Source organism: Microcaecilia unicolor, chromosome 8 (genome assembly GCF_901765095.1).
Source record: "Microcaecilia unicolor chromosome 8, aMicUni1.1, whole genome shotgun sequence".
NCBI lineage: Eukaryota > Metazoa > Chordata > Amphibia > Gymnophiona > Siphonopidae > Microcaecilia > Microcaecilia unicolor.
The window spans coordinates 195,681,790-195,707,982 of record NC_044038.1 but is presented as its reverse complement, the minus strand read 5'-3'; the positions used below and the strand labels follow the sequence as shown (position 1 = coordinate 195,707,982).

Genomic DNA, 26,193 nt, shown 5'->3' with positions numbered 1-26,193 from the left:
TCAGAGACAAATGGGCACCCTCTGACTCCATTATCATGAGTTGATTAATTTATTCCTCCAATACCAAACAGAGAGGGGGGGGGGGGGGATGATGGTAAAATTATGTATCATACCTGATAATTTTCTTTCCATTAATCATAGCTGATCAATCCATAGACTGGTGGGTGTGTCCATCTACCAGCAGGTGGAGATAGAGAGCAAACTTTTGCCTCCCTATATGTGGTCATGTGCTGCCGGAAACTCCTCAGTATGTCGATATCAAAGCTCCATCCGCAGGACTCAGCACTTAGAGAATTACACCCACGAAGGGACACTCTGCCAGCTCACCACCGCTGAAACGGGGGAGGGGAATTAACCCAGCTCATCCCCACACAAGTGGGGGAGGGGAATCCGTCCAGCTCATCCCCGCGGAGCGGGGGAGGGACACCACACCCGCCGATGCGGGGGGATCTGGCTTATCCTGCAACCGCAACCGCGGGAGGAGCTGACTGACCCTAACACCGCCGAAGCGGGAGGGGTACAAAGCTGCCCTACAGCCGCACGAAGCGGGAGGGAGTGCCGGCAGAATTTAAATCTCAACCAGCCCCGTAAAACGGAGGGGAGAGGAATGCAGCAGCTCACTGTAACACAACTCGTCTCAACTCTTGAAGAAATCCAGGTGAAAGAAGAACTTGAACACGAAGTCCTCCCGAAGTAACTGAAGGCTAAACTTTGAACCTAAAATTCAACCAGAATATAAACAGTACAGATATCTGGGAGGGGCTATGGATTGATCAGCTATGATTAATGGAAAGAAAATTATCAGGTATGATACATAATTTTACCTTCCATATCATCAAGCTGATCAATCCATAGACTGGTGGGATGTACCGAAGCAGTACTCACCCAGGGCGGGACATAGAAATCCCTGACCGCAACACTGAAGCTCCAAACCGGGCCTCCGCCCGAGCAGCCACAGTCAAGCGGTAATGCCTGGCAAAGGTATGGGCCTTCCCCGCGGCCACCTAAGCCGCTGCAATGGCTTCCTTGACCCATCTTGCCACTGTAGGCTTAGAAGCCTGCAGACCCTTACGAGGACCTGTAAACAGGACAAACAGAAGATCCGATTTCCGGAAATCATTGGTCACTTCCAAGCATCTGATGATGACTCGTCTCACATCCAGAAATTGAGAGCAGAGTATTCCTCTGGGTAGACCTCCCTACGAAAGGAAGGGAGACAGAGCTGCTGATTCACATGGAAGCGAAAAACAATCTTGGGCAGGAAGGAAGGCACTGTGCAAATAGTCACTCCTGCCTCAGTGAACTGCAGAAAGGCTCTCGACCTGAGAGTGCCTGGAGCTCGGAAACTCTTCTGGCTGAAGTGATAGCCACCAAAAGACTGCTTTCAACGTCAGGTCTTTCAGAGATGCCCTCGACAAGGGTTCAAAAGGCGGCTTCTGCAATGCTCTTAGCACCAGGTTGAGATTCCACGCAGGCACCACTGAGTGCAGAGGAGGGCGCAGGTGATTAACTCCCTTGAGAAAGCGCACCACATCTGGCTGCGAAGCCAGGGAAGCACCCTTCAGGCGGCCCCTGAAGCAAGCCAGAGCCGCTACCTGGACTTTAAGGGAACTGAGCGACAGGTCTTTCTCCAGACCTTCTTGCAGGAACGCCAACACTGAAGAAATTGGAGCAGTGAAGGGAGAAAGTGAGCCTGCTTCACACCACGCTGCAAAGATACGCCAAACCCTGGCATAAGCAGTAGAAGTAGAGCGCTTCCTCGCTCTCAGCATAGTGGCGATGACCTTGTCTGAGAAACCCTTCTTTCTCAGACGCTGCCGCTCAATAGCCAGGCCGTAAGACCAAAGGGGGAGGGATCCTCCATCACCACGGGACCCTGATGTAAACAGGTCCTGCTCCACTGGCAGCCGCAGAGGATCGGCGACTGAGAGCCTGAACAAGTCCGCATACCAGGGACTTCTGGGCCAATCCGGACCCACCAGGATTACCCTGCCGGGGATGCTTGCCACCCGGTCTAGCACCCTGCCCAACATGGGCCAGGGCGGGAACACACAGAGACGCTTTTGTGTCGGCCACTGTTGGAGAAGAGCATCTACTCCCAGGGATCGAGGGTCCCGTCCTCTGCTGAAAAAGCGCGGCACTTGGCAATTGGCCGATGAAGCCATGAGAACTAGGCTCGGCTGGCCCCAGCGCTTCGTGATGTCCAAGAACGCCTGAGCAGATAGCTGCCACTCTCCGGGCTCCAAGGTATGGCGACTGAGAAAGTCCGCCTTGACATTCATGACTCCGGCAATGTGGGCCGCTGACAGCTGCTCCAGGTTCACTTCCGTCCACTGGCAGAGATTCATAGCCTCCTTGGCTAGAGGGCGCTCTTGGTACCTCCCTGGCGGATGACATAGGCCACAGCCGTGGCATAGTCCGACAGGACCCGTACTGGCTTCAACGCCAGTACCCGGGATGAACTCCAGCAGCGCCAACCGAATGGCTCCGAGTTCCAGGAGGTTGATAGACCACTTGCCTCTGCAGGAGACCGGAGCCCTGCGCTGTCCTTCCCAAGCAGTGGGCTCCCCAGCCCGTCAAAGAGGCGTCTGTCGTGACGACAATCCACTCCGGGGTCACCAGAGGCATTCCTGCAGACAACTTGACTGTCTGCGTCCACCAGCTCAGCGCCTTGCGCACTGCTGGGACCAAGGGAAGGCGCACAGTATACTCCTCCGACATCGGAGTCCAGCGCTGCAGCAGAAATTGCTGTAGTGGTCTCATATGAGCCCTGGCCAGGGCACTACTTCCATCGTGGCCGTCATAGAGCCCAACAGCTGCACATAGTCCCAAGCCCGAAGAGGAGAGGCTACTAGGAACTGGTCCACCTGAGCCTGAAGCTTGACAATCCGATTGTCTGGCAGGAGCACTCTGCCCACTTGGGTGTCGAATCGAACTCCCAGATACTCCAGGGACTGAGTCGGGCGCAGCTGGCTTTTCTCCCAGTTGATGATCCACCCAGGAGCTCAAAAGAGCAACCACCCGGTTCACAGCTTTGCCGCACTCTGCATAAAAGAGGGGCTCGGATCAACCAATCGTCCAGATAAGAATGGACTTGTACTCCTTCCTTCCTCAGGAAGGCTGCGATGACCACCATTACTTTGGGGAAGGTCCGCGGAGCAGTAGCCAACCGAACGGGAGGGCTCTGAACTGGAAGTGTCGGCCCAGTACTGCAAAACGCAGAAAGCGTTGATGAGGAGGCCAGATGGGAATATGCAAGTCCGCTTCCTTGATGTCCAAGGATGCCAGGAACTCTCCTGCCTTCACTGCCGCTATAACAGAGCGGAGGGTCTCCATGCGAAAGTGCCGAACTTTCAAGGCCCGATTGACCCCTTTGAGGTCGAGGATAGGACGTACAGAACCTCCTTTCTTTGGTACCACAAAGTAAATGGAGTAACGTTCCTTGCCAAGCTGATTTTCTGGCACCGGAACGACCGCCCCCAGGCGGATCAGATTGTTCAAGGTCTGCTGCACTACCACAGCTTTGACCGGAGACTTGCAGGGAGAGAGTACAAACCCGTCTTTTAAGGGTCGGAAGAACTCTAGCTTGTAGCCGTCTCTGATGACTTCCAGCACCCAAGCGTCTGAAGTTATTGTGGTCCACTCGCCCATAAAACGAGGACAGCCGTCCTCCAATCTGCACTGGGGCGTGGACCAAGCCCCGTCATTGGGTACGAGACCCTGGGGGAGGACCGAGGGAGCACCTCCGGGACGGCGGTCTCTGCGAAAGGAATGCTGCTTTGGGGGAGAGTTCCTCTGAAGGAAGAGGGGGCAGAGGAGCCCGACCTGCCCGGGCGGTACCGATGGGCTTCCTGAAACCATCCTCTGGAGGTACCAGGGCGAGTACTAGCCCGAGCCCTGACCTCTGGTAACTTTCTTGCCCTTAGACGTGCCGAGATCGGTCACGATTTGTCCAGCTCGACCCCAAGCGCAGCTTGCCTTTAAAAGGCAATCTAGCCAGGCGGATTTAGAGGCGTGGTCAGCAGACCAATGTTTCAGCCAAGCCACCGCCGCGCAGAGATTGTCTGAGCCATGCCTTTCGCCGAGGCCCTCAAGACATCATACAGCAAGTCTGCCAAATAGGCTAAGCCCGATTCCAGGGCGGCCAATCAGCCCTCAAGGAATGATCCGAGGGGAAAGCCCGCTGCACCATAGTCAGGCACGCCCTGGCCACAAAGGAGCCGCAAATTGAGGCCTGCAAACTTAACGCAGCTGCCTCAAAGGACGACCTTAAGGCCGCCTCCAATCTTCTGTCTTGGGCGTCCTTTAGGGCCGTGCCACCTTCCACCGGCAACGCCGTTTTCTTAGTCACCGCAGTGATTAAAGAATCCACGGTAGGCCACAGATAGGCCTCAGGTTCACTTTCAGTCAAAGGATAGAGGCGGGACATAGCCCTAGCCACTTTAAGGCTCGCTTCCGGGACATCCCATTGAGCCGCAATTAAGGTGTGCATGGCAATCATGCACGTGGAAGGTTCTAGGCGGCGCTTCGTCCCCAGCATAATGGCAGAGCCAACAGGGGCTGAGGGAGAGACGTCCTCCGGAGAGGAATCTTCAAAGTGTCCATGGCCTGTACCAAAAGGTTGGGCAAATCCTCTGAGCTAAAGAGCCGCGCTGCAGAGGGGTCATCCGCTCCATCCGAGCGGGGATCCGTCTCCTCCAAGGAATCCGCAAAGGACCGTTGGGAGACCTCAGATACGCTGCCCTCATCTACATCGGAGGAGACAAAGTCCTCCAAGGCCTGGGAATCAACCCGAGGGCGTTTACCTCTGGGAACCTCAACCTCTTTACCAGACGAGGGAGCAGGGGCAGCGTTTTGCATAAGGAAGGCCTGATGCAGCAGCAAAACAAACTCGGGGGAGAAACCCCCCAGACTGTGTACTTCCGCAGCCTGGGCAACAGCCCTAGACGCACCTCAACCGGCGCTCGCAAGAGCGGGAGAGAGACATGCTGCGCATCCAAAATGGCGTCCGGCGCGACACTCCGTGAAGGAGCCGCGCGGGAAGAACGGCGCTTAACTTTAGCCGCCTTTTGTGCCGTCGCCCAAATTAAGGGCGTTCATGGCATTAATGTCTCCAACCTCAAGGGCGGCCCAAGAAGAAGCCGTCAGAGCCGCGTGGCTGGCCAAGATGGCGGAGGCGAGGAGCGGGGGATGGGCGTTTATGCCGGGAAAAACCGCCACGCCGAGGAAGGACCGGGACATTCATCGGCCACGAAACTGTCACCCAAGAAGGGCGAATCAGGCTTTAAGACCCCCGCATCCCCTCTAGAAGCGCCCAAGCGATCCGGGGAGCGACTCTTTACGCCCTCGCCCTCCGACGCCATATGCCACGTGGAGACCAATCGGGGAACCCCCTGCCCGCTATAAAAAGGTAAAATTACCTGCTGTCCGCTCCGAGCTGTAACGACCTGGTGTCCCAGTGAGTAGCTGCAATAAACGTTTAAATAAACGTCGAAATAAACGCCTTTAAGGACGTTCAAAATTTTTTTTTTTTTTTTTTTTTTTTTTTAACGGAGCCAGCGGAGGGGGGAGAAAGGAGGGACCTGGCACCACCAGGTTTGCACTTGCTCAAAAGAGCCCTGAACCCCAGGCACTCAACAAAACCTAAAAATTAGGCTTGGAGGCCTAGCCAGAGCTGCTGCTGTGTGTGACCACCACCTGCTGAGATAGAGAACATACTGAGGAGTTTCCGGCAGCACATGACCACATATAGGGAGGCAAAAGTTTGCTCTCTATCTCCACCTGCTGGTAGATGGACACAACCCACCAGTCTATGGATTGATCAGCTTGATGATATGGAACTAAGATTTAATGCTAAAAAAAATGCAGGGTTATGCACTTGGGTCGCAAGAATCCAAGGGAATGAGGGGGTGAAGTGCTTCAGTGTACGAAGGAAGAGCGGGACTTGGGGGTGATTGTGTCTGATGACGTTAAAGTTTTAAACAGGTAGAAAAAGTGACGGTCAAAGCCAGAAGGATGCTTGGGTGCATAAAAGTTTACCAGCAGGAAAAAGGAGGCGATAGTGCCATTGTATAACTCTCTGGTGAGGCCCCATTTAGAGTACTGTGTGCAGTTCTGGAGACTGCACCTATGGAAAGATATAAACAGGATGGAGTCTGTCCAGAGGGCAGCTACAAAATTAGTAAGCAATCTTGAACACAAAAAAATATAGGGACAGGCTTATGAACCTCAACATGTATACACTAGAAGAGAGGAGGGAGAGAGGAGATAGGATAGAGACATTTAAATATGTCAAGGGCATTAATGTACAGGAAGTGAGCTTTTTCAACTGAATGGAAAGCTCTGGAACGAGGGGCACACGAAGTTAAGAGGGAATAGGCTTAGGAGTAATCTAAAAGTATTTCATAAAAAGGGAGCTGGAAGCGTGAATGGCCTCCTGGAGGTTGTAGAGCCGAGGACTGTGTCAGAATTTAAAAGGCATGAGATAAGCATGTGAGATCACTTAGGAAGAGTTAGGGGTTTACAGAGGAGGGCCAGACCAGATGGGCCATTTGGCCTTTATCTGCCATCATGTTTCTCTGTTACTAAAACCTTAAGCATCCTTTATATGACAGCTTAAAGTGTTGCTGCTGATCAGCAAAGCTCCAAGGCTGAAAAAAAACAAAACACAAACAATCTCTTGTAACACAAGCAAGAAGTCCTGTGCCACAGCAATCACCACCATGAATGCTTATTTGCTTGCTTCTTGGTTACAGATGACTTGAGACTATTCCCTTATTACAAGTGGGGATGCCATGCAGTTTGTTCCAGACTCCAGGTATTGCTTTGTCAATAGAACCTTGTATTAAAAGTGATAAGCAGACTTCCGGTGGAGCTAGTCTCCAAGATGGACGCGGTTTAGGAGAGCGCCTCAATCCTCCCATCACCAATAACTCCCTGACGAGCACAAACTTTACTGGGGTAAAAGCCATTAGCGAGAGCCATCTTGAGGGCAGAGCAAGGAAGCTTGTTGAGCCGGAGAATCTTCTAGTTGCAGCCCCCAGAGTGCAAACAACAGTGAGCAGCCAGCTGTGGCCCAGCATGAGCCGTGCAGAAAGTCAGCTGGCAGGAAATGTCTCCCAAGGAACAGTATAAAGCAACAAAGTAGGGGAGCCATGCACCTGAGAATGGTGCTAAACTCAATCCCTGGAAATGGTGCCAATGAGAACTCTTCACCGAGACATCCCTCCTTGAAAACAGGAAAGGTCCAGGACTGACTTTTCAGGGGGCCGGGCAGAATCATCTGTGGTGGGCCAGGGGCCCAACTGCATAATGTAGAAAAGAACTGGCCTGCTGGAACCAAAAAAGCATATTTGCAAGGGGGGGGGGGGTGAGGGGAAGGCTATTTGGAAGGAAGAGATCGGACAGACCAGGTGGCAGCCGAGCAACAGGATGCCCATACAGCATTGGGAGCCTCCTTTCAGTTTCCAAGCCGGACATCTGCACCCTGCCTGTTAGAACTGCCCCAAGACCTCCACATTTAGCGGGTCCTACTGCCTACTGGATATGGTACTTTTCCTTTCAGGAATCATGCCCAAACAAATTAAACATAAGGCTCCATTCACTATTACAGGATATATATGCTGGGGAGGGGGGGGGGGGGGGGCAACATTCAGAAGTCCAGCTAAGGTACAGGCTGCCAGACCTAATGTTTCTACAGATGGCGTGGAGAAGCATTTGAAGCCATATAGCGCTTAATATTTAAAGACATCAGAGGTTCCAAGACAGAAATTGTTGATCTGGTAATAGCCAGACTAGGACAGATTTGATGCCCTACCCACCCAGATATACTCACTTGTGGAGGAATGGAAGGAGGAAAAATCCTCTAGAGGCACAGTGCAAAAGCAAATCAACCACCACCTAGAAAAACTGAAGAAGATCAAGAAAGAATAGATGCAGATGCTCGAATTTGAGAATCCTAGGGGGTTCCTGAAGGCTGTGAGGGTCCAGCGCCTGTGGTCAATAGTTTGTTGCAGTCCAATTTTCAGAAACCGAAGCTACCCCAGCATTTGAAATTGAAAGAGTGCATAGAGAACTGTGACAGAGGCCAGATGTCACATTATCCCAGGGGCCTTCATGGTGAAACCTTTGCAATTTCAGGAGACAGAGTTGGTACTGAGGAGAGCGAGGCAACTTGAAGTTCGTTAATATGATAATGCAGAGGTCTGGATTTTCCCAGATTTACGCTTGGAGACTACAAAGGGCACTTGGTATCCTGCAAAATTGGTGGTAACGGTCAATGGCCGGTGGAAGTTCCTTGCTATCCCACAAGAGGCATGGACATTTCTTGCCAAACTTGACAGGGGAACACATTGACCACCTTCTGACTCATTTCTCAGGAAGATGGGAGGTCGAGGACAGCTCCGCTGCCAGCTCAAAGGTCACAGTTGATTACCTCCCCGGGTCAAAGAAAAACATCTGGAGTGCAGTGGGCCATCTAGGACATACCCAACTATGCCACAAAAGAAGTTGGCAGCAACAGGTCTGCAGTCTGAACACCATGCCACCCCCCCTCCTTTTTCATTGCTGGGAATGGGCAAGGTCTGAGTTATATTTAATCATCATGGTTAAAATGATCTCATGGAATGTGTGTGGGGGGGGGGGGGGCATATCCTCTCCAATAAAAGCATTCAAAACTTTATAACATACATATATTAATATACTAGATGATGGCAGATAAAGACCTGTAAAGTCCATCCAGTCTGCCCAACAAGATAAACTCATTAAATATAGTGATACTTCATATATGTATACTTTGATTTGTCCTTGCCATTTCAGAGCATAAGCACATAAGTAATGCCACACTGGGAAAAGACCAAGGGTCCATTGAGCCCAGCATCCTGTCCACGACAGCGGCCAATCCAGGCCAAGGGCACCTGGCAAGCTTCCCAAACGTACAAACATTCTGCCCAGCACCGTCCTTGATCTAGAATTTCTGAAGTTAGCATCGAACCTTCAGAAAAGCTCTACTCCAGCCCATCCAAATCTATTCAGCCACGATCAAAGAACAGACCGTAGAAGTCTAAGCAGCACCGACCTTGTTCTCCAACTTCTGAAGCTGAATCTGTGCAGTCACAATCAGAACACAGACTGTATATTTTGCCCAGTACTGGCTTTGTTTCCCAATTACCAATGTTGCTTCCTAATCTCTGCTAAACTTCTTTAGATCCATCCTTCTAAACAGGATTCCTTTGTGTTTATCTCACACAGTTTTCAATTCCATTACCGTTTTCATCTCCACCACCTCCTGTGGGAGGGCATTCCAGGTATCTACCGCCCTCTGACATTATTCCAGAGTCTGCCCCCTTTCAAAGTTAATTCTGTCCTTTAGTTCTAGCACCTTCCCGTCTCTGGATTAATACCTTTCAAATATTTGAACACCTGTATCATATTATCCCCGTTTCTTCTTTTCTCGTATGTCTTGCTTTTCTTTGAACCACTTCAAGTCTTTTTACATCCTTAGTAAGATTATGGCCTCCAAAACTGAACACAGTACTCCAAGTGGGGCCTTACACCTCCTTTCTTCTACTGGTTATACCCCTCTCTATGCAGCCTAGCATCTTTCTGGCCAAGGCCACCGCCTTAGTGCATTGTTTCATCACATTCAGATCCTCGGACATCACTCCCCCACTCCTGAGCCAAGATTACCAATCTCTCCCCTCCTACCTGGTATATCTTTTTTGGATTCCTGAACCCCAAGTGCCTCACTCTGTACTTCTTGGCATTAAATTTTAACTAGTATAAACTTCACAGGACCTCAATTCCTCTTACACTGTTAACCTCCTAAATGATATATTTGCATTATATTAAGTGGAAAAATGAATATTTTAAGATACTCTTGATCACAAGATTTGTTTTAAGAGCTAACTTCATAATTATGTTCATATCCACTTGTAAAATATAAATACAATCAGCTCTAAATTGCAATGGACCCCTCAAATAACATTCACTGGGTAACACAATAGAGAAATCAAATACTGTTGAATATCACATAAAATTTAACAATTCATGTGACCAATACCACTTTAAGTCCACTTGGTCCTCCTGTGTGTTAAACAATTAGCTCTATTGCTCTATGTCAGAGCCATGCTCTTCCATCTGATGACTTATTAGCTTAGAAAGACCTTAATATGTGGCAAATGAATCAAATGCCTCCCCCCCCACCACCACCAGAAAGGGAGCGAAGTCACGTAAGGCATTTTTGCACTGTCCTGAGCTCCAAGCGATTTACTGACAACCAATACTCCTGTTCCATTCAGGTTCCCTGTGCCAGATGGAATTGTAATGAACTCAACCCGACTTGTTGGTGTCCATTGTTACCATCTCCTACTATGTTACTGGAAAGGGAGCTCAGGCAGTCAAATTCCTGGGCAACCACACCACTGCATACTCTGCCTGGCAACCAGCATCTAAGGAATTCGAAGGTCGTACTTTTATGACATCAGAGACCAGCAGCTGAGAAGAGATTCCGTAACGGCCACAAACGAGTCCTTACCTAAGGCATTACTTCCATCGCTGCTGTCGCTGACCCCATACCTTTATGTAGTCTTAAACCCTGTGCTCTGTGAGGAAGACCCTCTCCCATGATGTATTGAATAGAACCCCAGCGTCTGCTGTATTGTGTGTTCCCTTTCAGAAGTGGATTCAAACTACATGCAATTGTTTTTAGATTCTTGTTGATATTGTTTTGTGTGCCCCTTAATTTCCGCCTGTTCTATGCTTTTGTAGTACTCATTTTTACTAGGATGTTTTCTCTTTCCCATCCATAGTGTAGTTCTTTTCCTTTTAACCGGTTTATTAATTATTGTAAAACCGCTAAGACTCGCTAGTTAGCATTAGCAGTATAGCAATCTTTAACTATAGTCTATTCTTCTCGAAATTCATCACCCAACCTAATGACTGCAGAAGACAGACAACTTTATCTGTCACTGCCACACTGTCTAAATAGGACAATGCAAGAATGAGCCAGTCACCAAGACATGGGTGAACTCTGATTCCTTGGTGCTGAAAGAGGGCTGCTGCCGCCGCCGCCGCCGCCACCACCACCCTAACCATAGGAAATGTTTTTGGAGCTGCGGCGAGACTGAAGGGCGAAGCCCCAAATTGGAAGACAGCCCAGCACCGCAAAACACAGAAACCTCTGATGTGGCGGACATACGGGTATATGTAAGTACACCTCTGAGATCGAGGCAGTGAGAAATTCTCCTGTCTGAACTGAGGATATAACTGCTCTTAGTGTCTCCATGTAAAAGCAGGACACTGAGGCAGCGGTTTTAACCTTTGAGATCTAGGCCAGACAAAAAGTGCCTTCCTTCTTTGGGACAATGAAGTAGACAGTATCTGCCTTGTCCCTGTTCAGCCTGCAACAAACTTTCTGTAAGAATATCCAGAACTCACTGGGGTGCTGTGATTTTGGCCCACTCCTCCCACAACTCCTGAAAATGTCCTCCTGGTGGAGGAGGAAAACAGAAAGAAGAAAAAAGTGGACCAGCCTCACACTGCAACGCTCTGAGCTCTGGAAGCATTGGGCACTCTAGCTGACCGAGAGGACTTCTGTCTGTCGAAGATGAAAGAGGACTTCTGACTATATTGCTGACAACCAGGCCGGTACCATCTGCTGTCGAATTTGAGATCTAGAGCCCCCTGTAGATGGATGACCAGAGACTTTCAGCTTATCCTCCGGCAACTAATGTGGTTTAGTTTTCCCCTAGGTCCCAAGATCTTCTCTAAATAGCTATTTGCCCTGAAAGGGCAGTTTAATTAGATGAGACACTAATGCTGCATCTGCTGCCCATTGCCGCAATAGCCAAAAAACTACTGCAGGCTGTAACCCATATCATCATAAATAGCAAGCAGACCAAACCCACTTACAGTTGGGCATTACGCCAGCTGCCATCTCATGTTGCCAACTGCAGATACCACTTCAGGCATGCTCTTGGCACACAGGAGCTGCACGCTGTCATGTGAACACCCAAAAGAGCCCATTTCAAAGGCTTGCTTCAGCAAGCCTTCTAGTTTCCTATCCTATAAAGATTTTAGGGTAATGATCCTCTTCCACCGGCAAGGTGGACTTAGGTCACTGCAGTAATCAGGGAGCTGCAATTGAATCTTTCTCCTCCAGAACTAAGAGGCAGAGATGAGCGATGAACTTCCCACTCTCAGCCCTGCAACCGGAAAGACCCCTTCTGCTGTAATCAGGTACTGAACGTCTGGATGCACCAGGAAGGCTTTAGAAGGACTTCTAAGCCTCCTCATGAATGACAAATATGGAACTTCTGATGCCGAAGCAGAAGGCTCCTCAATGGAAAGAACCACTAGTGTCTCAGAAATAAGTACCAAGCTCCTCTTTATGAAACAACCTCGGTAATTTTGTATCACTCCCTCCTCTGAATAGACAGAGGCCATATCAGATAAGGAAGGAAGCAGATCTGCTTATCCTGGAGGTCTAAACAAGATCTCTTAGGAGGCAGAGGAGCAGCAGGGGAAGAAACTGAAACACCTTACAATTTCAGTCTCCACAAGGCTTAGGACCTTGTGGAGACTGAGCTGCAAACTTTTTCTTTTTTTTTTTTTTTTAGGAAACAGCTCCATAGGAAACAGGGAGAGGTGAAGGGAGAGAAGTAGATACGTGGGGCACCAGAGCAGGATCTGAAAATCTCCAGCTGTGACTCTGCAGACTCAAGCCACCTGCAAAGCTCAACTGGGGACCAGATGACAACTGGATCAGGCGCAAATCACTCAGAACCAGAGGCTGAAAAGTGTGCCATTCACCTCCTGGAGACAGAAAATACTGAGGAGCTGGACTGGATGCCAAGAGATGTCTCAGCTCAGTTTTCAGTTCTGTATCTCCACAACTATCCCACTCTCTGGAATAGTAGGAAGCTAAGCAATGAAATGACTGCTTGCTCTAAAAAGATCAAAATGGACAAATCTAATTTGTTATAACATCCCAGTCATCTGCTCACAATCCTGGTTCATACAATCTGTCAGCATCCAGTCACCAACACACCATTCTTCAGTAAAAGAAATTAAAGGACCCAAGTGCAAAAAGCAGCAATTGATCCCTACATCAGCACTTCCAAGAGCCGGCCCAGGGACCCCACACCAGCTAGGCTTCCTGGACATGCAGTAGACTTCTCTCCAATGCATGAAAAATTCCATGTGGATATTCTGAAAATCCAAACAGAGAAGGTTTAAGAAGCCCTGCTCTGGCAGCCAAAGAAAGAAATTAAGAGGATTAGGATGCTCAAGTGTCCTGCTCCTTTGGGCTTATAGCTTAATCAAAATCAGCTCTTCTTGGCCTATAACACCATTAGTTTTCAACTGCAGTTGTCCCAAGGATTTTTCCCCCCATTTCCTAAACAAAATACCAGGAGCCACAGATTGCAACTTCCTAAAGCACTCTATACAAAGGCACCTAAAGCTGACCTGTGGGTGTTTCAGTTGTGGAATGGTTAAGACTCCCTACTCTCTGGCACAGCAAATGTCATCTTCACACCACTTTCACCCAGGGGTGTGCTGGTAAATTGTTAACAGGGGGGCTCTCTCTCGCCAGCAAAGTAAAAGAGAATTCAGGAGGGGCCCAAGCCCACATTTTGGAATCCATTTGTTAAAATAGCCATGGAGAACCGGCTCCCAAAATTCTTAAAAACTTAACGGCTTTCGAGAGCCTGTGAGAGCCTGCTCCAGCACACCACTGCTTTCACCATAGGAGCCAACTTTTCAAAATTATTGGGGGTGCTAAGCCCAATGGAAATAACCCTTCCTTGGACACATATAAGGAATTTTCTCAATATTGGGGGTGCTCAAGCACCCACGGCTCCTTTGGCTTTCACCCCTAGCTGGAGCGAGACATCAAACTTGGGTCTATCCTAAAGTGCTGCCAGCACATCATACAGCTGTGAAATTAGGAACAGAAAGTAAGCTTTTTTTTAACCAAAATGATTCCAACACATTACAGCTGAAATTTACAAGTCATGTTTCCTCTTCTTGAGTAAACAATTACGTATTATTCATGTCACATCAAAACTGACTTTAGCCAATACCATACTGAGGTTGTGGACCAAACCATTGCTACAAATCTATATAATAATTGGTCACTCTGCTTCCCTGGGTGGCTGGCTAGCTGGGTTCATTACAGCATGCAAATGAGCCGTCAGCTCGCCTCCAGCGTTCCCTTCCCTCTGTGTCCAGCCCTCACAGAAAGACGAAATGATATCAGAAGAGGGCGGAACAGAGGGAAGGCTGGAGGCAACACGAGCTGAGCCTGCCACCACTGCGACCCAAGATAACATGAACGGCTTAAGGCAGGGCGGCAGAAAGGAGAAGAGGGCAGGGGAGAATCACTGGACATGAATGAGAGGGCAGGGGAGAGAGGAGAAATCGCTTACACGAGAGCCTTCCTAGGCCCGTTTCATTTTTCACAAAAAAGGCTTTGTTGCTTGTTACCAAATGTTTGTTCTAGTGTGCCAGAATCGCATGTACCTGTGAATCTAGACACTGCATACTTTTTTTTCATGGGGAAGGAGAAGGAACAGCCCTTTTATAGCCCACTCTAAGGTGTTAACTTATACAGCATAAGTACGAGACAGATGGAGGGGTTACAAAGCAAAGCTAACAGAACCCCCTGAAAATCATCAAGAAACTCTGCAGTAGACCAGTTCCCCAATTTCTCTGGGCCACTGAGCTCAGGGTAAAGGTAGGCTCCCAGAAAGCAGATTGAGGGTTTTGGCAGTAGAGGAGCTCTGCTTCATGTATTTGAGAGCGTGGGGCTTTTGCTGTACTTGATCAGAAGTTAACACCCACGCATTTGACATCTGCACTTCTTGCCAGCTGCGGGAGGATTCTGCCTCAGCTCATTCAGAGGGGTCTGGCCCAGCTTTGCTTTTCAGCTCTGATGCATGCCGCTCCTTTGCAGCCAGAACCTGGCGCAGTGTACAGATCTCTCTTCCACCTGCAAAGAAGACATTGCAGCACATGGGTTGGCAAGGAGAAAGAAGCAAAATGCTGACTGAAGTTAGTGTCTTCTACTCTATTCACAATTTCATCCCATCCATTTATACACTGTATTCCCCAGCAAAATACTGTTCCAATTCACAGCTGTTTGCAAAACTGACATAATAAAACCTAATACAAGCCATCATCTTGCAATTCACAATAGATAAGCAGTCTATCAATCTTCAATTCCAATGCCACCCCCCCACCCCCAATATACTACTAATCACTTCTTCTGCATTGCAGGCCAGTATAAAAGTCCACTTAGGCACTTAACTAATTTTTTAGCATATTAATGACATATGTCCAATCATAAAATATATTGAATTTCAGCATAGCCCCTTCAAATTCCCAATAGTTCAGTGGCAAAAGGCAGTAAGTTTACTGCAGAGAAACTAAGCAAACATTTTTTTTCCATTTTCCCACAAATCAGCCAGAATGGAGTTACTTCCTTCTGCCACTGCAGGGTAGTATATCACTGCTGTCCATACATCTAAGCAGTGTACACCTAAAAAAGCCCCTGATTCATAATCTTGCAAGTTATGGACAACTAAATAGGACAAATGAAAATTAAAAGAGTTCCTCATGAAAACCTGGTTAATATAGGAATGATCATTAAGATTTAATAGCAGCCTCATAAAGGACATGTTTTTTAGACTGATTTCATAAGACCAGAAAGGAAAAAATGGTGTCTTACCTGATAATTTTCTTTCCTTAATCATAGCAAATGAATCCATCTACCAACCGTTGGAGATGGATGATAAACTGAACTCTCATATAGGAAGAAATGCATCCTGGTCAGATAGTTATAATGAAGCAGAAGGAAAAATTAGGATATTAATTCTTCCTTCGTCACAGAAACTAGACATGAATATAGCAATATGAACTGAAAAACAGAAACATGAAGGAAACCTCAGAGAAACTGAATGAGAATATGATTAGGAAACCAGAACGAAGGCAGACTTTTGGATTCATCTGCTATATGATTAAAGGAAATAAATTATTGGGTAAATCATAATTTTTCCTTCCTTGTCAGCAGCGGATGAAGCCAGAAATTTGTGGGATGTAGCAAAGCACTCCTCAATTAGGAACGGAAACAGAAACACTGGCAGAGAGAAGTGATGTTCCAAGGATGTTTGTCTAGCTACAAAATCCAAGTGATGTTTGGAAAAGGTATGCAAGAGAAAAGGCAGGAGATTCTACCCACAATGTCAAGTACAGTCTGGGAGATTGAGCCCTCAAGTAGGAGGTTGCATCCCAGCAAGAATATAAGCCAAGAAAATAGACTTATGTAACAAGAAATAATAGCTTTTAGGCCACATTCCCTTATTCTGACCCATCAATAATACAAAAGGTAATCTGAACAATTAAAGTAATTGGTGACCTGAAGGTATACTCCGATGTCTAGTCCATCCGTAATCTTCTTTTTGAGAAGATGGGACAAAACAGTTGGTTAATATGAAAATCTTGGGAAGAAATAAAAAGGGACAGTGTGAATATTCACGCCAGCCTACGAGAAACAAAGGAAAGGATTGCTACAGATCAATGTCCGAAGATCAGAATTCTACATGCAGAAGTAAATACCACCAGAAAAAAAAAAAAAAAAACCTTCAAGGTAAGGTCCTTCAAAGTAGCCTTTTAAGGGGCCTGAAGGGAGACTTTTGGAGAAATAAGTACTAGCTTAAGATTTCATTCTGGACAAGACCAGTGCGGTGGCTTAAAATGTTTGACCCCCCCCCCCCCCCCACACACACACACACCTTCAACACACTACCAGGATGTGCTGCCTAAAAGAATTCAGCACATGCCCCCAATGACAAGTGCCATCACTTGAACCTCCAAAATTATAACAAGCCAGAACCTTTGGGGTTAAGCATGAGGTGGGCATTGCACCATCAGTTTGAGGGCAGGGGGAAGGAGGGGGGTATATTTGAAAATGGTTGTACATTGGCGTGGTGTACTGACTGGCATATATTGGGTATTACTTGTGATGCACGAGATTGTACACCCTGTGAAGTTCTTAATAAAATGCTTGAGAATAAGCTTGGGGGGGGGGATTGGGAAGGGGGAGAAAATGTTAAAATGACTTGGGGAGAATGAAACTCATTGTCTACTCTCAGATGTTTGGGTTACGTTTGCAAATTCTTGTATAATGAGTTTCTGAGATGTTTCTTGTAATGGAATCCTCGATAAAAAGTTGAAACATTAAAAGCCAGACCTTTGTTTAACACCATTGTGCATGGCACTATTTGTAAGAATGGGAAAAAAAAACCCTCTTTTCAACACCAGGCTTCAAAAAAAAAAAAAAAAAGAACTTTCCAAGCCCATGATATGCCGAGAAAGTTGAGTGCTTCTTTGCCTGAAGTAATGTGGAAATCAGAATAACCTCTCTCAATTTTGAGAACAGCCAAGCCATAAGACCAAAGTGGAAGGGAAGACAGCAAGAGGGAATTTTCAGTTCTCATTAGAGTATTAATGCATTTAATTGGTTTCTAAGAAGCAAACCCTAATAAATTACAAATTACATCAGTCAAAGATCATTTTATTCATCTCATATACCTAGTACCTTAAGAAGTTTTTATTAAACAACTCTATAATACTAAGATGAAATCAGTAGTCCAGCAGCGACAGGGATGCTATCCAGTCTTTTGCATTGAGTGTCACATGTATGATTATCTCCCATTTGGAGAGATATATATGTGTGCGCTCGATGCAAAGAGCTCCTAGCTCTCGGAGAATAAGTCTGTTATCTTGAAGCTAGAGTAACAGACTTGGAGGAGCTGAGGGAGACAGAGGTACATAGAGGAGACCTACAGGGATGTTGTAGAGAAGTCCCACCTCCAATCTGGCAGCCCCTATGCTGCCTTGGAGGGAGGCCTTCTAAAGAGCAGAGCATCACCCTGGTGCAGCTGGAAGCAATCCTGTAGACAGGACCATCACAGCAGGGAATGCAATATCCTCTCACACCGAGGATGCGTCTCCAGGAGCAGTACTGCCCAGGTGGGAAGGGTTAGGATGGCTGTTCTGGTCAGTGATTTGATTATTAGGCATGTAGATAGCTGGGTGGCTGGTGGACATGAGGGTCGCTTGGTGATGTGCCTGCCTGGTGCGAAGGTGATAGACCTTATGTGTCACCTAGACAAGTTTTAGATAGTGCTGGGGAGGAGCTGGCTGTCTTGGTACATGTGGGTACCAATGACATAGGAAAATATGGGAGAGGTTCTGGAAGCCAAACATAGGCTCTTAGGTAGAAAGCTCAAATCCAGAATTTCTAGGGTAGCATTTTCTGTAGTAGTACCCGTTCTAAATGCAGGGCCTAAGAGACAGGCAGAGCTCCGGAGTCTCAATGCGTGGATGAGACGATGGTGCAGAGAAGAGGGTTTTAGGTTTGTTAGTAACTGGGCAACCATTCTAGGGAAGGGGGCGCCTATTCTGAAAGGATGGGCTCCACCTTAACCAGGCTGGGACCAGGCTGCTGCATCGGGCATTTAAAAAGGAGCTAGAGAACCTTGTAAACTAGAACTAGGGGAAGGACGACAGTCGCTCAAGAGCGCATGGTTCGGGATATGGTATCTTTCAAAGATATCACCAAAACAGGGACGATGATAGTGAGTTTGCAAAAGAGACCGTAGTAGATCAGGTGTCCTTAATAAAAATAAAAATAAAAATCAGACAAAAGATTACAAATACTGTCAAGTACTGAGCATGATGTAAATAGGAACAACAAACAGTTTGAAATGTCTATATGCGAATGTCAGGAGCCTAAGAAATAAGATGGGAGAGTTAGAATATATTGCACTAAACGAAAAATTAGATATAATAGGCATCTCTGAGACCTGGTGGAAGGAGGATAACCAGTGGACACTGTCACACCGGGATACAAATTATATTGTAGTGATAGGGTGGATCGAATTGGAGGAGGGGTAAAGGGTAAAAGGACAGTGATAGGAATGTACTACCGTCTGCCTGGCCAGGATGGCAGATGTTATTAGAAATTAAGGAGGCTAACAAAATGGGTAACACAATAATAATGGGTGATCTCAATTACTCTGATACTGACTGGATAAATAACATCACAGCATACTAGGGAGGTAAAATTCCTTGACGAAATCAAGGACTGTTTTATGGAGTAGCTGTACAGGAGCCAACAAGAGAAGGAAAAATTCTAGACCTAGTCCTTAGCAGAGCGCATGATCTGGTGCCAGAGGTAAATGTGATGGGGCCACTTGATAACAGTGATCATATGATCAGATTTGATATTAGCTCTGAAGTATACACAGGAAATCCAATACGTTAGTGTTTAACTTTAAAAAAAAATAAAAAAAAAAATAAAAAAAAAGGAGACTATGATAAAATAAAACTAGCAGCTACTAGGGTCAAAACTTTACATCAGGTGTGGAGGCTGTTCAAAAATACCATCCTGGAAGCCCATGCCAAACATATTCCATGTATTAAAAGGAGGAAGACCAAACAACAGCAGGCATGGTTAAAAAGTGAGGAGAAGGAAGCTATTAGAGCTAAAAGAAAATCCTTCAGAAAATGGAAGAAGGAACCGAATGAAAATAAGAAACAGCATAAGGAATGTCAAGTCAAATGCAAAGCACTGATAAGGAAGGCAAAGAGGGACTTTGAAAAAAAGATTGTGTTGGAGGCAAAAAAAAAAAAAAGTAAAAAATTTTAGAAGCTGGCAAAAGAAATTGGACCACTAGATGACCGAGGGGTAAAAGGTGCTATCAGGGAAGACAAAACCATAGTGGCAAGATCGTTTCGGTCTTCACCGGGGAAGAATTGGGAGAGATACCGGTGCCAGAAATGGTATTCAAAGCTGACGAGTCAGAGGAACTGAATGAAATCTCTATAAACCTGGAGGATGAAATGGGGCAATTTGAAAATTGAAGAGTAGCAAATCTCCTGGACCAGATGGTATTCATCTCAGAGTATTGACAGAATTGAAAATGACTTGCAAAACTATTGTTTGTAATATGTAATTTATCTTAAAATGGAGTGTGGCACCGGAAGGACTGGAGGGTGCCAATGTAACGCTGATATTTAAAAAAAGGTTTCCAGAGGGGATCCTGGAAATTATAGACCGGTGAACCTGACGTCGGTGCCGGACAAAATGGTAGAGTATTATAAAGAACAAAATTACAGAGCATATTCAAAAGCATGGATTAATGAGACAAAGCCAACATGGATTTAGTGAAGGGAATCTTGTCTCACCAATCTATTACATCTCTATGAACTGGTGAACAAACATGTGGATGAAGGCAGGCCGGTGGATACTGTGTATCTGGATTTTCAAAAGGCATTTGACAAAGTACCGCGTTAGGAGTTACGGATCAAGAAAGGGATCTGGGTGTCGTCGTCGATGATACGCTGAAACCTTCTGCTCAGTGTGCTGCTGCGGCTAGGAAAGCGAATAGAATGTTGGGTGTTATTAGGAAGGGTATGGAGTCCAGGTGTGCGGATGTTATAATGCCGTTGTATCGCTCCATGGTGCGACCGCACCTGGAGTATTGTGTTCAGTACTGGTCTCCGTATCTCAAAAAAGATATAGTAGAATTGGAAAAGGTACAGCGAAGGGCGACGAAAATGATAGTGGGGATGGGACGACTTTCCTATGAAGAGAGGCTGAGAAGGCTAGGGCTTTTCAGCTTGGAGAGAGACGGCTGAGGGGAGATATGATAGAAGTGTATAAAATAATGAGTGGAATGGATCGGGGTGGATGTGAAGCGACTGTTCACGCTATCCAAAATACTAGGACTAGAGGGCATGAGTTGAAGCTACAGTGTGGTAAATTAAACAAATCGGAGAAAATTTTTCTTCACCCAACGTGTAATTAGACTCTGGAATTCGTTGCCGGAGAACGTGGTACGGGCGGTTAGCTTGACGGAGTTTAAAAGGGGTTAGATAGATTCCTAAAGGGACAAGTCCATAGACCGCTATTTAAATGGACTTGGAAAAATTCCGCATTTTTAGGTATAACTTGTCTTGGAATGTTTTTACGTTGGGGAGCGTGCCAGGTGCCCTTGACCTGGATTGGCCACTGTCGGTGACAGGATGCTGGCTAGATGGACCTTTGGTCTTTCCAGTATGGCACTACTTATGTACTTATGTACTATGTACCTCATGAAAGACTCCAAATTGAAATTGGAGAGTCATGGGATAGGAGGTAAGTGTCCTATTGTGGATTAAAAATTGGTTAAAAGATAGAAAACAGAGAGTAGGGTTAAATGGTCAGTATTTTCAATGGAGAAGGGTAGATAGTGGGGTTCCCCAGGGGTCTGTGCTGGGACCACTGCTTTTTAACATATTATAAATGATCTAGAGATGGGTGTAACTAGTGAGGTAATTAAATTTGCTGACGACACAAAGTTATTCAAAGTTGTTAAATAGAATTGAAAAATGAACTTGCTGTTAGTAATATGTAATTGATCTTTAAAAACAAGCATGATACTGGAGATTGGAGGGTGGCAAATGTAAAGCAGATTAAAAAAAAAAAAAAAAAAAGGTTCCAGAGGTGATCCCAGAAGTTATAAACCGATGAGCCCCGACATTGGTGCTGGGCAAAATGGTAGAGACTACTATAAAAAACAAAATTACAGAGCATATACCTAAGCATGGATTAATAAGACAAAGCCAACATGGAGTGGAGGAGTGGCCTAGTGGTTAGGGTGGTGGACTTTGGTCCTGGGGAACTGAGAAACTGAGTTTGATTCCCACTTCAGGCACAGGCAGCTCCTTGAGACTCTGGCCAAGTCACTTAACCCTCCATTGCCCCATGTAAGCCGCATTGAGCCTGCCATGAGTGGGAAACCGCGGGGTACAAATGTAACAACAATAAAAATTTATTGAAGGGAAATCTTGCATCAATCTACTACATTTCTTGAAGGTGTGAACAAATATGGGAATAAGGATAAGCCGGTCGATATTGTGTATCTGGATTTTCAAAAGGCATTTGACAAAATACTTCATGTAAGACTACAACTGTCCATGGGGATAGCGAGGTACTGTTCTATTGTGGATTAAAAACTGGTTAAAAAGATAGAAAAAGTAGGGCTAAATGGTCGGTATTCCCAATGAAGGGTAGATATTGGGGGCCCACAGGGGTCTGTACTAGGGCCACTGCTTTTTAGAATATATAAATATCTAGAGATTGGAATAAGTAGTGAGGTAATTAAATTTGCTGACGACACAAAGTTATTCAAAGTTGTTGAATCACAAGAGGATTGTGAGAAAATTACAAGAGGACCTTACAAGTCTTGTCAAAATGGCAGATGACGTTTAATGAGAGCAAGTGCAAAATGATGCATGTGGGAAAGAGAACTTAACTATAGCTATGTGATGCAAGGCTCCCCATTAGGAGTCACTGATCAGGAAAAGATCTAGGCTGTCATCATTGATGATACATCGAAACCCTCTGTTCAGTGTGTAAGCCGCGGCTAAAGCAATAGAATATTAGGTATTAGGACAGGAAAAAAAATGAAGATGTTATAGCCGCCTTTATATTGCTCCATGGTGCAACCGCACTTCGAGTACTGTGTGCAATTCTGGTCACTACATCTCAAAAAAGATATAGTGGAACATAAGAGTAGCCCTATACTGGGTCAGACCAATGGTCCATCTAGCCCAGTATCCTGTTTTCCAAACAGTGGCCAAGCCAGGTCACAAGTACCTGGCAGAAACCCAAACTGTAGCAACACTCCATACTACAAATCCCAGGGCAAGCAGTTGCTTCCCATGTCTGTCTCAATAGCAGACTGTGGACGTTTTCCTCCAGGAATCTGTCCAAACCTTTTTTTAAACCCAGATAGTGACACTAACCACTGTTACCACATCCTCCAGCAAAGAGTTCCAGAGTTTAACTATTCGTTGAGTGAAAAAAATATATTTCCTCCTATTTGTTTTAAAAGTATTTCCAAGTAACTTCGAGTGTCCCCTAATCTTTGTACTTTTGGACCAAGTTAAAAAAAAGTAGACATACTTCCTCAATCATATCTCCCCTCATCCATCTCTGTCAAGCTGAAGAGCCCTAACCTCTTTAGCCTTTCCTCAAACGAGAGGCGTTCCAGCCCCTTTATCATTTTGGTCGCTCTTTATCATTTTTGTTGGAATTAGAAAATGTTCAAAGGGGATGAGATGACTTCCCTAAGAGGAAAGGCTAAAGTGGCTAGGGCTCTTCAGCTTGCAGAAAAGATGGCTGAGGGGAGAAATGATAGAGAAGCGGGTAGACATGAATCGCTTCTTTACTCTTTCCAAAAATATGAGGACTAGGGGGCACGCAATGAAGCTATAAAGTAGTAAAACAAAATCAGAAAATATTTCTCCACTCAACGTGTAATTAAACTCTGGAATTCGTTGCCAGAGAATGTTATAAAAGCAGTTAGCTTAGCAGGGTTAAGGAAAAATTAGGACCTTACCAGATACTTTTATTTCCTTTAGTCGCAGCAGATGAATCCAGGAACTGGTGGGTTATATCCGCTACCAGCAGGTAGAGATAGAGAACACTGAAAGAAGGCAGTGACCCTGGACATCCACTCCTTCACCCTTCAGTACATGTCGTATTCCAAAGCAGAGAGAGAAGAAACACTAACAAAACCTTCTTCACAGTCAAAACTTGCTCATCCAACTGGAGCGAACAGATCAAATGAGGGAATATCCTGGGTTTGTTTGTTTTTTAAATGCATTACAATTCTGGATCTGAACCCCCCCCCCCCCACTGCAAAACACAACAGACAAGGACAGGGAGGAATCCTGGATTCATCTGATGTGACTTAACAGAAAGAAATTATCAGGCAAGTCCTAATTTTTCTTTCCTTAGCTTCAGCAGCAGATAAATCCAGGAACTGATGGGATGTACCCAAGCACTCCCTAAACTGGGTGAGAAGCAGTCGTTCCTCGAGAGAGAAGACCGCAGCTCTAAATTGTGCATCGTCTCACGTTACCACGTAGAGTCTATAATACAGCACGACAAGATATGGGACGCCCAAGGAGCAGCCAAATTACCTTATAGAAAAGATGCTTGTCTCCACCCATGATGATGCCTGCACTCGCGTGGAATGTGCCTTCAGTGCCTCTGGCGGAGGCTTACCTGTCGCGATGGTAAACAGAAATCTACAATGCCAGAAAGCTATTATGGCTTTAGACGCCAAGAAAGCCCTGTCGAGGCTCTGACAACAGAGCAAAGAGGTGATCGGTGCATTGGAAATCATTCACATCTGCAAATGCTGTAGAAGAACCCAACGGACATTCAACAGGCACAGTTGATGAAAGGAATCCGGAAAGTCTTCCTTCCGAGAAGAGGCAGATTCAGATGAAAAGCCGAAATGACTTTAGGCAGAAATGAAGGCACCTTCTTGACTGTAACCCTGGATTCACAAAACTGCATAAAAGGATCACGGCAGGAAAGCGCCTGAATCTCACCCTACACTCTGAAGCCATACCACTAAAGACTGCCTTGAGAGTAAGATCTTTCCCGAATACCGAAGTGGCTCAAAGGGCACCATCTGCACGGCTTGAAGAACCAAGCCCAAACTGCAAGAAGGGCACGTACTATGCAACAGAGGATGAAGATGTAAGGCTCCACGTAAAAAAAAATGGACCATGTCCGGGTGAGCCACCAGAGAAGATCCAACCACCGACCCGAAGAGAATTGTAGGCTAGGCCTTTCTGCAAGCACTCCTGCAAAAAAAAAAAAAAAAAAAAAACACATACACACACACCTGCGGCACCTGAGGCAGACAATGATCAAGCTATGAGCAGCACACCAAGCCTCAAAATGTTCACCATACCAGGGCGTATGCAGTCGTAGTGGACTGTTTCCGAGCCCACAGCAAGTAGCAATGACCTCGTCAGAGTAGTCTTCTCCTCATCCTTGACCTTTCAAGAGCCAAGCCTAAGACTAAAGCACAGGGATCTTCCGTAGCCACTGGACCCTGGTGCAAGAGATCCAGCAACAGAGGAAGCCGAAACAGAGTCTCCACCAGCAACCGAATCAAATCCACATACCATGGCTGACGCAGCCAATCCGGAGCCACCAGAATCACCAATCCTTGGTGAAAAATCCGCTCGATCAAGGGCCAAGGCGGAAACACAAACAGGAATGTTGACGACAGGACATCCAACCCTGTGGACAAAGGCTTTTTCCTTCTGCAGAAGAAGCACTGCACCTTGGCATTCGTTCTGGACGCCATGTCATCGATTCCCGGAGTTCCCCACTTGCAGCATATCTGGCTAAATGCCGCCAACGCCAACTTCCACGCTGCCGATTCGAGGCGATGACAACTGAGAAAGTCGGTCTGCACGTTGATCTGCCCGACAATGTGGGCTGCCAACAGAAGTGGCGCTTCGCCCATGCCAGAATGCCTTCCAACTCCGCAGCCAACGCCCTGCTCCAAGTTCCCTCCCTGGGGTTGAGGTAGACCACTGCCGTCGTATTGTCAGAGAATCAGACCACTCACTCCTCCAGAGTCTTCCGGAATGCCAGAAAGGCTTTGAGGACAGCCCTAAATTCTAACCAACTGATGGACCACCCCGCTTCCCTATCCACCAGCCCTGAGCATTGTGGTGGAGGCAATGAGCCCCCCCATCCTGAAAAGCTGGCATCCATGAGCACCAGAAGCCATTGAAGGGGTCGCCAGCGGGATACCTCGCCGAAGGTTGGACTCAGAGCTACCAACTCATGCTGCAGGAATCCAAGGGAGCAGCCACCGATATTCCAGGGACACTGGAGACCACCGATCCAGCAAGGCATGCTGTAGAGATGAATGTGCGACCTCGCCCATGGTACATCTCCAGGGTGGCCGCCATCAATCTAAGAACCTGCACATAATCCCAAGCACAGGGTCGAGGCAGGCACATGTGACTCTGCAGCTTGAGGTGTCTACTCCTGGGCAGAAAGACACATCCTCAAGCCATTTCTAAGAAAACGCCCAAATAGTCGAAAGGCGGGGGGGGGGGGGGGGGGGGGGCAGTGTTTGGATGACTTTTTGGAAAATTGACGACCCATCCAAGCGACTGCAGGACTTTTGATGACATGGGCTATGGCAAGTAGACTCGCTTGCTCCAAATCTGCCTAGATCAGCCAATCGTCCAGGTAAGGATGAACCCTGACACCTTCTCTCCATAGAAATGCAGCTACCACCACCCATTACCTTGGAG

The 26,193-nt window shown here is 46.7% G+C and overlaps 1 protein-coding gene across 1 annotated transcript in view; it reads right to left on the bottom strand.

Annotated features, from left to right (window-relative positions):
• The window catches only part of TPD52L2 (TPD52 like 2), a 184,055-nt gene that overhangs the window by 93,445 nt on the left and 64,417 nt on the right, over window positions 1-26,193 (bottom strand). Inside the window, 3 exon segments of the mRNA XM_030213589.1 lie at window positions 14,823-14,881; window positions 14,884-14,926; window positions 14,928-14,985. Of these exon segments, the coding sequence (XP_030069449.1) occupies window positions 14,823-14,881; window positions 14,884-14,926; window positions 14,928-14,985 (160 nt within the window).